The sequence below is a fragment of the Mobula hypostoma genome, chromosome 3 (assembly GCF_963921235.1).
Source record: "Mobula hypostoma chromosome 3, sMobHyp1.1, whole genome shotgun sequence".
Classification (NCBI taxonomy): Eukaryota; Metazoa; Chordata; class Chondrichthyes; order Myliobatiformes; family Myliobatidae; genus Mobula; species Mobula hypostoma.
This window is the reverse complement of record NC_086099.1, coordinates 117,602,563-117,618,424: the sequence shown is the minus strand read 5'-3', so window position 1 is coordinate 117,618,424 and position 15,862 is coordinate 117,602,563. Positions and strand designations below refer to the sequence as shown.

At 43.9% G+C, this 15,862-nt stretch overlaps 1 protein-coding gene across 1 annotated transcript in view; it reads left to right on the top strand.

The window, feature by feature from the left end:
- The window catches only part of sycp1 (synaptonemal complex protein 1), a 230,083-nt gene extending 214,442 nt beyond the window's left edge, over nt 1-15,641 (top strand). The window contains exon 20 of the mRNA XM_063042478.1: nt 14,875-15,641. Coding sequence (XP_062898548.1) covers nt 14,875-15,641 — 767 coding nt within the window. The remainder of the gene's footprint in view (nt 1-14,874) is intronic.
- The last annotated feature ends 221 nt before the right edge of the window (nt 15,642-15,862 follow it).

Genomic DNA, 15,862 nt, shown 5'->3' with positions numbered 1-15,862 from the left:
ATTAATAATTAATGTATATTATCTATCTTAACTTCTGGTAATATGGTGGTATGCTTGGATGCAGCAGCTTCTACAGGGCCAACCAAAGATGGTAAACACAAAATATGGTGTTGTCTTTTTTAAACATATTTTTTACAATTGCAAGACCCTGCTGGAATTAAGAACTTAAAGGACTGCAGGTCTACCCCATCAGTAAGTTGCTCGTAGGTGGAGAAACTGAAGGAGCTAGACTTTGTGCAGACTGTGTTGCTGCCTGCTACAAAGAGGTACCAGAGTCAGTGCACAAAAGTGGTGTGCAGTCTAACAGCGGGTGATTGTCTGAGTCACTTTCCTTGTGATTGCAAGACCCTATTGGACATTGGTAAAGTTTGATTCACTGGTTTATTGGTGGGACTGATGGCAGGGGAGCTGTGTGGCCTCAGTCGTAGCAAAGACTAGGGCTCACACTATAGTGTTGTCTGTTTGAAGCCGCCCAGGAGAGAGGTGTTGGAGTCAGTACTGGGAGGCAGTGTGGCAGGGTGTCCATGCTGGCATCAGTGCTGCTCTCCAGTGTTTGTGACTGTATTTTGCTATTTTGCTGCTATCTTATATGTTCCTTGTGCTATGTAAGACTGTTGGTATTGTGTTTGGCACCTTGACCCTGGAGTAATGCTGTTTCGTTTGGCTGCGTGTGTGTGTATGTACATATATATATATAGAGAGAGAGAGAGACAGACAGACACACACACACACACACACATGCAGCCAAACAAAACAGCATTGACTACCATAATGGTAGCAATATGAAGAGGGCATGTCTTGGGTGTTGGAGGTCCTTAATGCTGGATACCGCCTTTTCGAGCATTGCCTTTTGAAGTTGTTCTTGATGTGGGTCAGCATCAACAATTTGCTTTAAGATTTTGCTGATCTGTAGCATAAATGTTAGATCATGCTGGATGCTTGCAGAGGCATGCAAGTAATGTGTCAAAGGTAGTTAGTTTGTGCATGAGAAGGATAGGCCCCATGCATATCTTTAAATGAGGGCACTGAGAGAAAAGAGCATGAAAGAAATGCAAAATTCTAATAGATAATTAGGGTCGGGGTTGGGGAGTATAGTTAGAGGAGTAGACACGAGATTCTGTGGATGCAATAGAGACACTGTGTTGATATAGTGCCTCCCAGGTGCAAGGGTCATGAAACACTTTGGATTAGGTCCATGGCATTCTAAAGGGGAATGCAACCAGCCAGAAGTCTTTGTGCATATTGGCACCAATGACATAGGTAGGAATATGGAAGAAGTCCTGAAAAGAGAATTTAGGGAGCTAGGTAGAAAGGTAAAAAGTTGGACCTCCAGGGCAGCCTCTGGATTACTGCATGTGCCATGCACCAGCAAGGGTAAGTATAGGATGGTTTAGCAGATGAATGTGTGGCTGAAGAACTGGTGCAGGGAGCAGAATTTCAGGTTTCTGGATCATTGTGATCTCTTCTGGGGAAGATATGACCTGTCCAAAAGAGACAGGAGAAACCTGAATCCAAGGGGGACCAATGTCCTTGCAGGCAGGTTTGCTAGAACTGTTGGGGAGGGTTTAAACTAATTTTACAGGGAAATGGGAAACTGCCTAATAGGGCTGAGGATGGGGCAGTTGGTATAAAAGCAGAGGCAGTGTGTAGTGAGCCTGCGAGGAAGCACAGGCAGATGATAGGCAAAAATCCAGTAAGTGGGATGAGTTGAAATGTAGTAGGGGGACAAAGTCGAAAAGGGTGATGAATACAGGACTGAAGATGTTGAATGCGTGCAGTATGTGGAATAAAGTAGATGATCTTTTAGCAGTTATAGATGGCATGTATGATATTGTGGGCATCACTGAATCGTGGATGAAAGAAGATCATAGTTGGGAGCTTAACATCCAAGGATACACTTGGTATCAAAAAGACATGCAGGTAGGCAGAGGGGTTGAGGTGGCTTGCTAAAATGAAATCAAATCCTTAGAAGGAGGTGACATACTGTAGGATTGGAAGATGTACAATCATTGTAGGTAGAGTTAAATTACTGCAAGGGTAAAAAGACCCTCCCTGAGTTTTATACAGTCCACCAAAGAGTAGCCAGGATGTGGGCTACAAATTACACTGGAAGATAGAAAATTGATGTTAAAAGGACAATGCTACAGTAGTCATGGGGGGATTTCAATATACAGGTAGATTGGGAAAATCAAATTGGTGCTGTTTTTGGATCCCAAGAGAGAGAATTTGTAGAATGCCAATGAGATGACTTTTTAGAGCAGCTTGTGGTTGAGCCCACTAGGGGATCAGCTATTCTGAATTCGGTGTTGTGTAATGAACCAGATTTGATTAGGTAGCTGAAGGTAAAGGAGCGCTTCAGAGATATGATCGTAATATGATAGGATTCACTCAACAATTTGAGAGGGAGAAAGTAAAGTCAAATGTATCAGTATTATAATGGAGTAAAGGGGATTACAGAGGCATGAGAGAGAAGCTGGCCAAAGTTGATTAGAAGGGGACACTAGCAAGGATGATGGTAGAGCAGCAATGGCTGAAGTTCCTGAGAGCATTTCTGAAGGTGCAGGATATATACAAACAAAGAAGGCAGGATGACACAACTATGGCTGATTAAGCCAACATAAAAGCAAAAGAGAGGGCTTATATTAAAGCAAAAATTAGTGAGAAGCTACAGGATTGGGAAGGTTTTAAAAACCAACAGAAAGCAACTAAACAAGCCGTAAGGAGGGAAAAGATGAAATATGAATGTAAACTAATCAGTAATATTAATCAGAGTTGCTGGTGAACGCAGCAGGCCAAGCAGCATCTATAGGAAGAGGTGCAGTCGACGTTTCAGGCCGAGACCCTTCGTCCTGACGAAGGGTCTCGGCCTGAAACGTCGACTGCACCTCTTCCTATAGATGCTGCTTGGCCTGCTGCGTTCACCAGCAACTTTGATATATGTTGCTTGAATTTCCAGCATCTGCAGAATTCCTGTTGTTTCAGTAATATTAAGGAGGATACCCGAAGTTTTATCAGATATATAAAGATTAAAACAAAGGCAAGACTGCTGGAAAATTATGCTGGAGAGGTAGTAATGGGGGACAAGAAAATTTTGGATGAACTAAATAAGTGTTTTTCATCAGCCTTCACTGTGGAAAACACTAGCTGTACGCTGGGAGTTTGGGAGTGTCAGGGGGCAAAAGTGATTGCAGTTGCTATTGCTTGGGAAGCTGAAAGATCTTAAGGCAAATAAGTCACCAGGACCAGATAGACACTACACCCAGGGTTCTGAAAGATGTAGCTGAAGGGATTGAGGAGGCACTAGTAACAATCTTTCATGAATTAATAGTTTCTGGCATGGTTTCGAAAATTGCAAATGTCACTTCACTTTTCAAGAAGGGAGGGAGGCAGAAGAAATTATGGGCTGGTTAGGCTGAACTCCAGTGGTTAGGAAGATGTAGGAGTCATTATTAAGGACAAGGTTTCGAGGTACTTGGAGGCACATTATAAAATAGGCTGAAGTTGGAATGGTTTCCGTAAGGGAAAATCTTGCCTGACAGATCTGTTGGAATTATTTGAGAAAATAATAAGCAGGATAGACAAAAGCGATCTGTTGGGTGTTGTGTACTTGGATTTTCAGAAGGCATTTGACAAGGCTGCCTATCAAAATAAGATCCCATAGTATTACAAGAAAGATACTTGCATGGATAGAAGATTAGCTGATTGGCAGGAGGCAAAGATTAGGAAGAAAGGGAGCCTTTTCTGATCGGCTGCCATTGACTAGTGATGTTCTGCGGGGGTTGGTGTTGGACCACTTCTTTTTATGATGAATATCAATGATCTTGATGAGGAAATTGATAGCTTTGTGGCCAAGTTTGCAGATGATACAAAGACAGGTGGAAGGACAGGTAGTGTTGAGGAAGCAGGGAGGCTGCAGAAGAACTTAGACAGATTAGGAGAATGGGCAAAGTGATGGAAGATGGAATACAATGTTGGGAAGTGTGGGTTTATGCACTTTGGTAGAAAGAGTAAAAGCATAGTCTATTTTCTCAACAGGGAGAAAATTCAAATATCTGAGGTGCAAAGGGACTTGGGAATCCTTGTGTAGGATTCCCTGAATGTTAACTTCCAGGTTGAGTCAGAGATGAGGAAAGCAAATGTAATATTAGCATCATTTTGAGAGGACTAGAATATAAAACAAAGATGTAATGCTGAGGCTCTACAGGGCACTGTTAGGGTTTCACTTAGAGTATTGTGAGCAGTTTTGGGACCCTTATCTGAGAAAAGATGTGCTGACATTCAAACGTAGTTCATGAATATGATTCCGGGGGTGAAAGGTTTGTACTATGAGGAGCATTTGATGGCTTTGGGTCTGTACTTGATGGAATTTAGAAAAATGAGGGGGAATCTCATTGGAACCTATCGAATGTTTAAAAGCCTAGACAGTGGATGTGGAGAGGATGTTTCCTTAGTTGGGGAGTCTAGGACCAGAGGACACAACCTCAGAATAGAGGGACAACCATTTAGTATGGAGATGAGAAGGAATTTCTTTTGCCAGAGGGTAATGAAACGGTGGAATTTATTGCCACAGGCAGCTATGGAGGCCACATCATTGGATGTATTTAAGGCGGAGTTTGATAGGCTCTTGCTAAGTCAGGGCATGAAAGGTTAGAGGGAGTAGGCAGTAGCATGGGTTTGAGAGGGAAATGGATCAGTGATGATGGCAGAGTAGACTCGATGGGCCTAATGGCCTAATTCTGCTGCTATGTCTTATGGTGTTATGTCAGCAGAATGAATTAAGTATACAAATAACAGCAAAGGATGATTAAAAATTAATAAAGAAAGAATGAAGAAAACACTGGAGAAATGACACAGAGCTAAATCAGATTATAAAACTAACAGGAAGTTTTGATAAATAACAGAGCTATCAGAATGAGTGATGGTCATATAGTAAGTGAATCGGTGGAATTAATAATGGAAATTAAGGATAAAGTAGATAAACAGATACTTGCATCAGTACTTACTATAGAAGAAAAAAGTTAACACCCCAGAAATGGGTATAATCTCCAACTGGAAAAGAAGAAGGTATTGTGTAAAATGCAAACATCGGAGGTGGTACTGAGCAATTTAATTGAGCTTCAGGGTCTTGATTCTTTAAAGAAGTGGCCAGTGAAATAGTTTATGTGTTGGTCTCAATTTACCAAAATTTCCTAATTTTGGAGGAAGTTCCATTAGAAAATACTGAATATATACATAATATATACATACACTCAGTGGCCACTTTATTATGTACAAAATGTTACTAGTAAAGTGATCACTGTGTGTATATTTGTGGTTTTCTGCTACTGTAGCCCATCCACATCAAAGTTTGATGTGTTGTGTGTTCAGAGATGCTCTTATGCACACCACTGTTGTAATGCATGGTTACTTGAATTATTGTCACCTTCGTGTCAGCTTGATCTAGTCTGGCCATTCTCCTCTGATCTCTCTCATTTAGGAGAAGGAATGGGACGGTGAGTAAGCAGCTAGCGCAAAGCAACCCTGGCGGCCATTCCTATCGATAATAAATATACTGCTTTGAATACTGTTGTGGGGATGGCCTCCCACTGGATTGCCACGGAGACCAGGTTACTGGCACTGACCATGAGTCCGTGCTGCAGATGGGAAAGAGGGAGAACAGGGGAGTGGTAGTGATAGGGGACTCAATGGTCAGAGGAACAGACAGAAGATTTTGTGAATGTGAACAGGCCACCTGGATGGTATGTTACCTGCAAGGTGCCAGCTCCAGGGATGTCTTGGATTGCGTCCACAGCGTTTTAGAGGGGGAGGGAGAAGCAGCCAGATGTCTTGGTACTTATTGGTACCAATATCATAGGAAGAAAAAACAAAGAGGTCCTGAAGAGAGTACTTAGAGAGTTAGCTAGAAAGCTGAGAAGCAAAGCTTCCAGGTAGTAATTTCTGGATTGCTATCTGTGCCAGACACCAGTAAAGGTACAAACAGGATGATTTGGAAGATAAGTATGTGGCTGGGAAGCTGGTGCAGGGGGCAGGACTTCAGGTTCTTAGATCATTGGGGTCTCTTCTGGGAGAGGTATGACCTGTACAAAAGGGACTGGTTGCATCTGAACCTGAGGGGGAACAATATTCTTGCAGGCAAGTTTGTTAGAGCTGTTGGGGAGATTTTAATTTGGCAGAGGTATGGGAACTGAAGTGAAGGGACTCAGGATAGGATGGATGGTGAAAAAACAAAGATAATGTGTAGTCAAACTCTCAGGAAGTGTAGGCAGATGACAGGACAAAATTGCAGCCAGCAGGGTGAGTACCAGTGTATTAAGGATGCAGAATCAACAAAGGGTAGCAAATACAGTACTCAAACCGAAGGGTTTTGGCCCAATACATTGACTGTACTCTTTTCCTAGATGCTGCCTGGCCTGCTGAGTTCCTCTATCATTTTGTGTGTGTCACTCAAAATGTTATATCTCAATCTGCGGAGTTTAAGAAATAAGGTGGATGATCTTGTTGCACTTTTACAGATTGTTGGGTATGATGTTGTGGCCATCACAGAATCATGGCTGAAGATTGATTGTAGTTGGGAGCTGAATGTCCAGGGTTAGATGTTGTATCAGAGGTATAGGAAGGTAGGCAGAGAGGGGGGCATGGCTCTGTTGGTAAAGAATGGCGTTAAATCATTAGGAAGCTGTGACATAGGATCGGAAGATGTTGAATCTGTGTGGGTTGAGTTAAGAAACTGCAAGGCTAAAAAGACGCTAATGACAGTTATATACAGTTTAGGCATCCAAACAGCTGGGATGTGGACTACAGATTACAATGGGAAGAAGAAAAGGTATGTCAAAAGGGCAATGTTATGATTGTCATGAGAGATTTTAACATGCAGGTATTTGGGAAAATCAAAGTTAGTAATGGATCCCAAGAGAGTGAACTTGTTGAATGCCTATGAGATTACTTTTTAGAGCAGATAAACCTACTAGGGGATCAACTATAGTGGATTGGGGGTTATGTAATGAACTAGAGGTGATTAGGCAGCTTAAGGTAAAAGAACTCTTAGGAGCCAGTCTTCACAATATGATTGAGTTTGACTTGAAATTTGATAGGGAGAGATAAAGTCTAACATAGCAGTATCTCAGTGGAGTAAAGGAAATTACAGTGGTTTTGAGAGAGGAGTTGGCCAAAGTAAATTGGAAAGAGATGCTTGCAGGGATGACAGCAGAGCAGCAATGGCTTGAGTTTCTGGGAAAAATAAGGATGGTACAGGAAAGATGTATTCTGAAAGCAAAGAAATAATCAAATGGCAAAATACAAGGGGTGATTGATAAGTTTGTGGCCTAAGGTAGAAGCAGTCAATTTTAGAAAACCTAGCACATTTATTTTTCAACATAGTCCCCTCCTACATTTACACACTTAGTCCAGCGGTCGTGGAACATATGGATCTTGGACCTCCAGAAAGTGTCCGCAGATGAGTGATTGATAAGTTCGTGGCCTAAGGCAGAAGGAGATGAGTTATACAGCTCTCGTTACTTGCACATGCAGGACAATTCTTTGAGTGGTTATGCAGAAAGTTTGAAGTTAATAATTCATCAGGGGTGATTGATAAGTTTGTGGCCGAAGGTAGAAGGAGATGAGTTATTAACTTCAAACTTTCTGCATAATTACTCAAAGAATTGACCTGCATGTGCAAATAACAAGAGCTGTATAACTCATATCTCTTTTTTCCTCTCACTTCAGAGTAGTGGGTATGACTGCAAGGCCAGTTTTCTGCTCTGGCTGTCAGATGTGGGATACCCAGGAGGCTTCCAGCATCCCTGATGGCTACATCTGAACCAGGTGCATCAAGTTATAGCTCCTTAGAGACTGCTAGGGAACTGGTACTGCAGCTCAGTGACCTTCAGCTTGTAGGGAAAGTGAGGAGGTGATCGATAGGAGCTATATACAGGGTAGTCACACTGGGGCCACAGAAGACAGATGTGGGTGACTGTTAGGAGAGGGAAAGGAGAGTGTCAAGTAGTGGAGAGCACCCCTGTGGCCATCCCCCTTAACAATAAGTACTCCATTTTGAGTACTGTTCGGTGGGGGGCATGGTGGGAACCATCTACCTTGGGGAAGCAACAGTAGCCGTGCCTCTGGCACTGAGTCTGGCCCTGTGGCTCAGAAGAGTAGGGAACGGAAGAGGATGGCAGCAGTAATATGGGTCTCTATAGTTAGGGGGACAGATAGGCAATTCTGTGGGCACAAAAAAGAAACACGGGTGGTAGTTTTGCCTCCCAGGTGCCAGGGTTCGTGATGTTTCTGAACACATCCACAATATCCTGAAATGGGAGGGTAAGCAGCCAGAGGTTGTAGTACATATTGGTACCAACAACATAGATAGAAAAAGGAAGGAGATCCTGAAAGCAGAATACAGAGAGTTAAGGAAGCTGAGAAGCAGTACCTCAAGGGTAGTAATCTCAGGATTGCTGTCTGCGCCATGTGACGGTGAGTATAGGAATAGAATGAGGTGGTGGATAAATGTGCGGCTGAAGGATTGGAGCAGGGGACGGAATTCAGGTTTCTGGATCATTGGGACCTCTTCTGGGGCAGGTATAACCTGTACAAAAATGATGAGTTGCACTTGTATCCAAGGAGGACCAATATTCTGGCGGGGTGATTTGCAAATGCTATTGGGGAGGGTTTAAACTAGATTTTCAGGGAGCTGGGAACTGAAGTGAACAGGCAAAGGATGAGGTGGTTGGCGCACAACTAGAGACAGCTTGTAGGGAGTTTGTGAGGAAGGATAGGCAGATAGAGCAAAGGTGCAATCAGCCTGATGGTTTGAAATGTGTCTATTTTAATGCAGGAGTATCATAAACAAGGCAGATGAACTTAGAGCCTGGATCAATACGTAGAACTATGACGTTGTGGCCATTACAGAGACTTGGATATCTCAGGGGAAGGAGTAGCTGCTAAGTGTGCCAGGCTTTCAAAAAGGATAGGGAAGGAGGTAAGAGAGGTGTGGGCACGGCAGTGCTAATCAGGGATGGTGTCATGGCTGCAGCAAAGGAGGAAGTCATGGAGGTATCATCTACTGAGTCAGTGTGGGTGGACGTCAGAAACAGTAAGGGGGCAATAACTCTACTGGGTGTTTTGTATAGACCCCCCCCCCCCCGCAATAGTAATAGGGACAGCAAAGAGCAGACAGGGGGACAGATTCTGGAATGGTGAAATAATAATTGGGTTGTTGTGATGGAAGATTTTAACTTTCCTAGTATTGACTGGCAAGTCCTTAGAGCAAGGGGTTTAGATGGGATGGAGTTCATTAGGTGTGTTCAGGAAGGTTTCCTGACACAATATGTGGATAAGCCAACTAGAGGAGAGGCTGTACTTGATCTGGTATTGGGAATGATCTCTCGGTGTGAGAGGGATAGGAGCAGACAGTTTGGGAAAACACTGAATTGGGGTAGGGGAAAATACCCCAATACCTATTAGGCAGGAACTTGGGAGCAGAAATGTAGAAATGTTCAGGGAACATTTGCATGGCGTTCTGCATAGGTATGTTCTATTGAGGTAAGGAAAGGATGGTAGGGTAAAAGAACCATGGTGCACAAAGGATGTGCAAAATCTAGTTAAGAAGAAAAAAGCTTACGAAAGGTCCTCGGCCTGAAACGTCGACTGCACCTCTTCCTAGAGATGCTGCCTGGCCTGCTGCGTTCACCAGCAACTTTTATGTGTGTTGCTTGAATTTCCAGCATCTGCAGAATTCCTGTTGTTTGAAAGGTTCAAGAAACTAGGCATTGATAGAGTTCTAGAAAATTACCAGATTGCCAGGAAGGATCTTAATGAAATTAGAAGAACTGAAAGGGGCCATGAGAACACCTTGGCAAGCAGGATTAAGGAAAACCCCAAGGCATTCTACAAGCATGTGAAGAGCAAGAGGATGAGCCATGTGAGAATAGGACTAATCATGTGCGATAGTGGAAATGTGTGCATGAAGTCAGAAGAGGGAGCTTCAGTATTCACCAGGGGAAAGTAGAAGGGTGGCTTGGCAATTGTGGGGATGACTTACAGCAGACTGAAATGCTTGAGCATTTAAACATTAAGAAAGAGGATGTACTGGAGCTTTTGAAAAACATTAAGTTAGATAAGTTGCCAGGGCCTGATGAAATATACCCCAGGCTACGGTAGGAAGTGAGGGAGGAGATTGCTGAGCCTCTGGCGATGATCTTTGCATCATCAATAGAGACGGGAGAAATACCGTAGGATTGGAGGGTTGCAAATGTTGTTCCCTTGTTCAAGAAAGGGAGTAGAGATGGCTCAGGAAATTATAGACCAGTGAGTCTCACTTCAGTGGTGGGCAAGTTGTTGGAGAAGATCCTGACAGGCAGGATTTATGAACATTTGGAGAGGCATAATATGATTAGGGATAGTCAGCGTGGCTTTGTCAAAGGCATGTCGTACCTTAAGAGCCTAATTGAATTCTTTGAGGAGGTAACAAAACACATTGATGAAGATAGTGCAGTGGATGTAGTGTATATGGATTTCAGTAGGGCATTTGATAAGGTTCCCCATGCAGTGCTCATTCAGAAAGTAAGGAGGCATGGGATCCAAGGAGACCTTGCTTTGTGGATCCAGAATTGGTTTGCCCACAGAAGGCAAAGGATGGTTGGAGATGGTTCATATTCTGCATGGATGTCGTTGACCAGTGGTGCTCTGTAGAGATCTGTTCTGGGCCCATTGTGATTTTTATAAATCTTTGTGTTTTTTATAAATGACCTGGATGAAGAAGTAGAAGGGTGGGTTAGTAGGTTTGCTGATGACACAAAGGTCGGGGGTGTTATGGATAGTCTGGAGGGTTGTCAGAGGCTACAGCAGGACATCAAAAGGATGCAAAACTGGGTTGAGAAGTGGCAGATGGAGTTCCACCCAGATAAGTGTGAAGTGGTTCATTTTGGTAGGTCAATTTTGAAGACAGAATATAGTATTTAATCGTAAGACTCTTAGCAGTGTGAAGGATCTGAGAGATCTTGAGGTCCGTGTTCATAGGACACTCAAAGCTACTGCGCAAGTTGACAGAGTTGCTAAGAAGGCCTGTTGTGTGTTGGCCTTCATCAACCGTGGGGTTGAGTTCAAGAGCAGTGAGGTAATGTTACAGCTATATAAGACCTTGGTTAGATCCCACTAGGCATACTGTGTTCAGTTCTGGTCACTTCACTACAGGAAGGATGTGAGATACTATAGAAAGAGCACAGAGGAGATTTATAAGGATGTTGCCTGGATTGGAGAATGTGCCTTACGACAATAGGTTGAGTGAACTTGGCCTTTTCTCCTTGGAGCAAAGGAGGGTGAGAGGGTCTCGGCCTGAAACGTCGACTGTACCTCTTTCTAGAGATGCTGTCTGGCCTGCTGCGTTCACCGGCAACTTTGATGTGTGTTGCATAGTTTTAAGGTGCTTGGAAGTAGGTACAGAGGAGATGTCAAGCGTAAGTTTTTCACACAGAGAGCGGTGGGTGTGTGGAATGCAATGCTGGTGACAGTGGTGGAGGCGGATACAATAGCGTCTTTTAAGAGATTCTTAGATAGGTGAATGGAGCTTAGAAAAATAGAGGGCTATTCGGTAGGGTAATTCTAGGCAGTTTTTATAGTAGGTTACATGGTCGGCACAATACTGTGGGCTGAAGGGCCTGGAATGTGTTGTAGATTTCTATGTTTTAGGATTGGGAAGCTTTTGAAAAACCTACAGAAGGCAACTAAAAGATGAAATGTGAAAGCAAGCTAACAAGCAGTATCAAGGTGGATAGAAAAAGCTTTTTCAAGATATGTAAATAATAAAAGAAGATGAGAGTGAATAAGAGACCACTAGAAAGTGAGGCTGGAGAAATAATAATGAGGGATAAGGAGATGACAGATGAACAAAATGAGTATTTTGCATTAGTCTTCGCTGTGGAAGGCACTAGCAGTGTGCCAGATGTTGAAGGCTGTGAGGGAAGAAAAGTGAGTGCGCTTACTAATACAAGGGAGAAGTTGCTTAAAGAGCTGAAAGACCTAAAGATACATAAGTCACCCAGACCAGATGAACTGCACCCTAGGGTTTTGAAAGAGGTAGTGGTAGAGATTGTGGAGGCATTAGTATTCATTGGATTCTGGCATGGTTCCAGAGGACTGGAAAATTGCAAATGTCACTTCACTCTTTATGAAAAGAGGGAGTCAGCAGAAAGGAAATTACAGACCAGTTAGCCTGACCTCAGTGGTTGGGAAGATGTTGGAGTCAATTGTTAAGGATGAGGTTATAGAGTACTTGGTGACACAGGACAAGATAGGACAAATAGTCAGCATGGTTTCCTTAAGGGAAAATCTTGCCTGATGAACCTGTTGGAATTCTTTGAGGAGATTACAAGTAGGATAGACAAAAGGGGAATGCAGTAGACGTTATATATTTGGACTTCCAGAAGGCCTTTGACAAGATGCCATACATGAGGCTGCGGTCCAAGTTAAGAGCCCATGCTATGGCAGGAAAGTTACTGGCATAGGTCAAGCAGTGGCTGATTGGTAGGAGGCACTGAGTGGGAATAAAAAGCTCCTTTTCTGGTTGGCTGCCAGTGACTAGTGGTGTTCCACAGGGGTCATTGTTTGGACCGCTTCTTTTTGTGCCATTATCAATGATTTAAATGTTGGAATAGATGACTTTGTTGCCAAATTTGCAGATGATAGGAAGATTTGTGAAGGGGCAGGTAGTGTTGAGGAAACTGAAAGGTTGCAGAAGAGCTTAGACACTTGGTGAATGGGCAAGAAAGTGGCAAATGAAATACAATGTTGAAAAATGAGTCCTCACCTTAAACATTGTGAACAGTCTTGGGGTCCTTATCTAAAAAAAGATGTGCTGGCATTGGATAGGGTTCAGAGGAGGTTCACAGGGATGATTCTGGGAATGAAAGGGTTATCATATGAGGAATGTTTGATGATTCTAGGCCTGTACTGGCTTGAATGTTGAAGGCCTAGACAGAGGATGTTTCTCATGGTGGGGGAGTCTAGGACAAGTTTGCCCAGCCTCAGGATAAAGGTACTTCCATTTAACACTGAGATGCTGAGAAATTTGTTCAACCAATGGGTAGTAAATTTGTGGAATTTGTTACTACAGCTAACTGTGGAGACTAGGTCAGGTGTATTTAAGGCAGAGATTGATAGGTTCTTAATTGGCCAGAGCATCAAAGGCTACAGAGAGAAGGCCAGGGAGTGGGGCTGAGGAAGGGAAAAGAGGGGATCAGCAATGATTGACTGTCAGAGGCCAAATGGCTCAATTCCGCTCCTATGTCTTATGGTCTTATTAACAAAGCATTTTTGCCCACAGAACTGCCGCTTACTTGATGTTTTTATTTTTCCTTCACTCTTTGTAAACTCTAGAATATTTTGCATGAAAAAATGCCAGAGATCAGCAGTTTCTAAGATACTGGAACCACCCCATCGGTTATCAACAATCATTCCATGGTCAAAGTCACTTGGATCACTGTACCTCCCTGTACTGATGTTTGGTCTTAACATCTTGATCATGGGTTCATGCTTTATATGCAGTGAATTGCTGCTGCCACATGATTAGCCGATTTGATATTTGCATTAACGAGCAGGTGTACAAGTGTACCTAATAAAGTAGCCACTGAGTGTATATTTATGAAGTAAGAGAGAAGGTGGGTACAAACAGGCAAGTTAGCTTACATCCTGCTTAGGGAAAGTATTAGATGGTATTATTAAGGACATTATAGCAGATTACTTAGAAATATTCAAGGTAATCAGAAAAGGTCAGCATGGTTTCATGTAAGGATATGTTCCTTCAAAGAATTGTTAATTACAGTTCTTTGATGAATCCAGGTGTAGTAGCAGTTATGAAAGCAATTTGTAAAGTGGCATTCATTACAGAAGGATTTGAGTGCAGCAGTAATGATATCTTGTTGTAGTTGTACATGACCTTGGTCAATTTTGAGTTCAGTTCTGGTCTTGTTGCCTGAGGAAGGATATTCATGCAAGGAAGGGCAATCGTTTTAGTAGACTGATTCCTGGTACAAAGGCATTGATGCATGAGGAGAGATTCAGTTGATTCAGGTACTGGACTATAAAAGAAAGAGACTGGAGTTCAAAGGTTCATTTATTATCAGAGTAAGTATGCAGTATAGAACTCTGAGATTTGTCTTCTCTTGATAGCCACTAAACAAAGAAAACCAAAGAAGTTCAAAGAAAAACATCAACCCCCCCCACACAAAAATGCATTTACAAATCTACATTGCGCAACAAGAGGAACAACACCATCCCTCCCTCCCCCGCTGCAGAAAAACAAATCAGACGAACTGCAGGGTCATCAAATCCCAACCTAAATCGTGCCAAATTTAAATTGCACAGCAGAAGCAAGAGCAACAACTACCCCCCCCCCCACACCACACGCACAGAGAAACAAATTTGCCAATCTGTGTAAATATCAAATCCCATAGAAACCTCAAAGAAATCTCATAGAAACTCATAAAATTCTAATGGGACTACTGTGTTTCTGCCTGTCACTGATGACTTCCCAGATAACTTGGATCCAATACGTGTCTACCTGAGTAGAATGTGGAAATGAGTATGCTTCAACAAAAACTCTTCACAGTTGTCCCACCAATCAGCATCTGTTTTAATTTATTTGTGTGTGCCGGCTTGCCAAGCAGCAAGCGAACCGGCTCCAGCAGTCGCCGGTGAGCCTGCAGCCAGCGGCAACCTAGAGAAATCTTGAGTGCGGGGCAGACCTCGGCCCGGAAGCCGACGTCGCTTCCGCCCCGCAAAGAGCGGGGGTTGCTGGGAGCAGGTACTTAAGTGCACGCTGATTCAAATAGTAAACGGTTCAACCCGACCCTGCTCGAGTTAGTGTGTTGTTTTCACTCGTAGCGTATCAGCGTGACGACATTGGTGACCCCGACGGTCCAACAGCATTTGGACCCAGCATGAACGACCTCGCTCTGCAGAATGCAGTTTCCCTTAAACTGCCAACCTTCTGGACCACCCAACCCCTGGTCTGGTTTGAGCAAGCGGAGGCCCAGTTCCAGGTCAGGCAAATTGCCTCAGACGCCACCAAGTATTACTACATGGTGGGCACCCTCGACCAGGAGACAGCAGACCGCGTTATCGACTTTCTGCGTCAGCCCCCGGCAACAGACAGGTACAAGGCACTCAAGGCCCTGTTAATCCGCACATTTGGCCTTTCCCGCCATGAACGGGCTGTGTGGTTACTGCATATGGATGACCTGGGTGGCCGCGCACCATCAGCCCTGATGAGCGACATGCTAGCACTGGCAGAAGGCCATAAGCCTTACCAGCTGTTTGAACAGATCTTCTTGGAGCAAATGCCAGAAGACATCCGCCTCCTGCTAGCAGATGAAGACTTCAGAGACCCGCGTGGGGTGGCTGCTCGCACGGACGTGCTTTGGCACGCCAAACGAATTGGCGGAACCACCATCGGAATTAGTGCTGCAACACAGCTGAAAGCCCAGCCCTCCCACACCCCAGCAGCGGAGCACCGAACACCACACCAAGGGATGGCACCACTTCTGAGTCTTGGTGTTTTTATCATCAAAGGTGGGGTTCCGGGTCCCAGACCTGCTGCTGCCGACAGCCATGTTCATTTCAGGGAAAACGCCAGGACCAGCTGTCGCTGATGGCTACGGCAGCTGGTCACCGTGATAGCCTCCTCTACGTTTGGGACAAGCTCTCCGGGCGAAGATTCTTGGTAGACACGGGGCCGGAAATCAGTGTCCTCCCCCCCTCAAGCCACGATACCCGAACTAGAACAGGACTGGAACTTACGGCAACCAACAGCAGCACCATCCGCACCTACGGCACAAGGACCATCCCCTTATAGTTCGGTTCCAGCCACTTT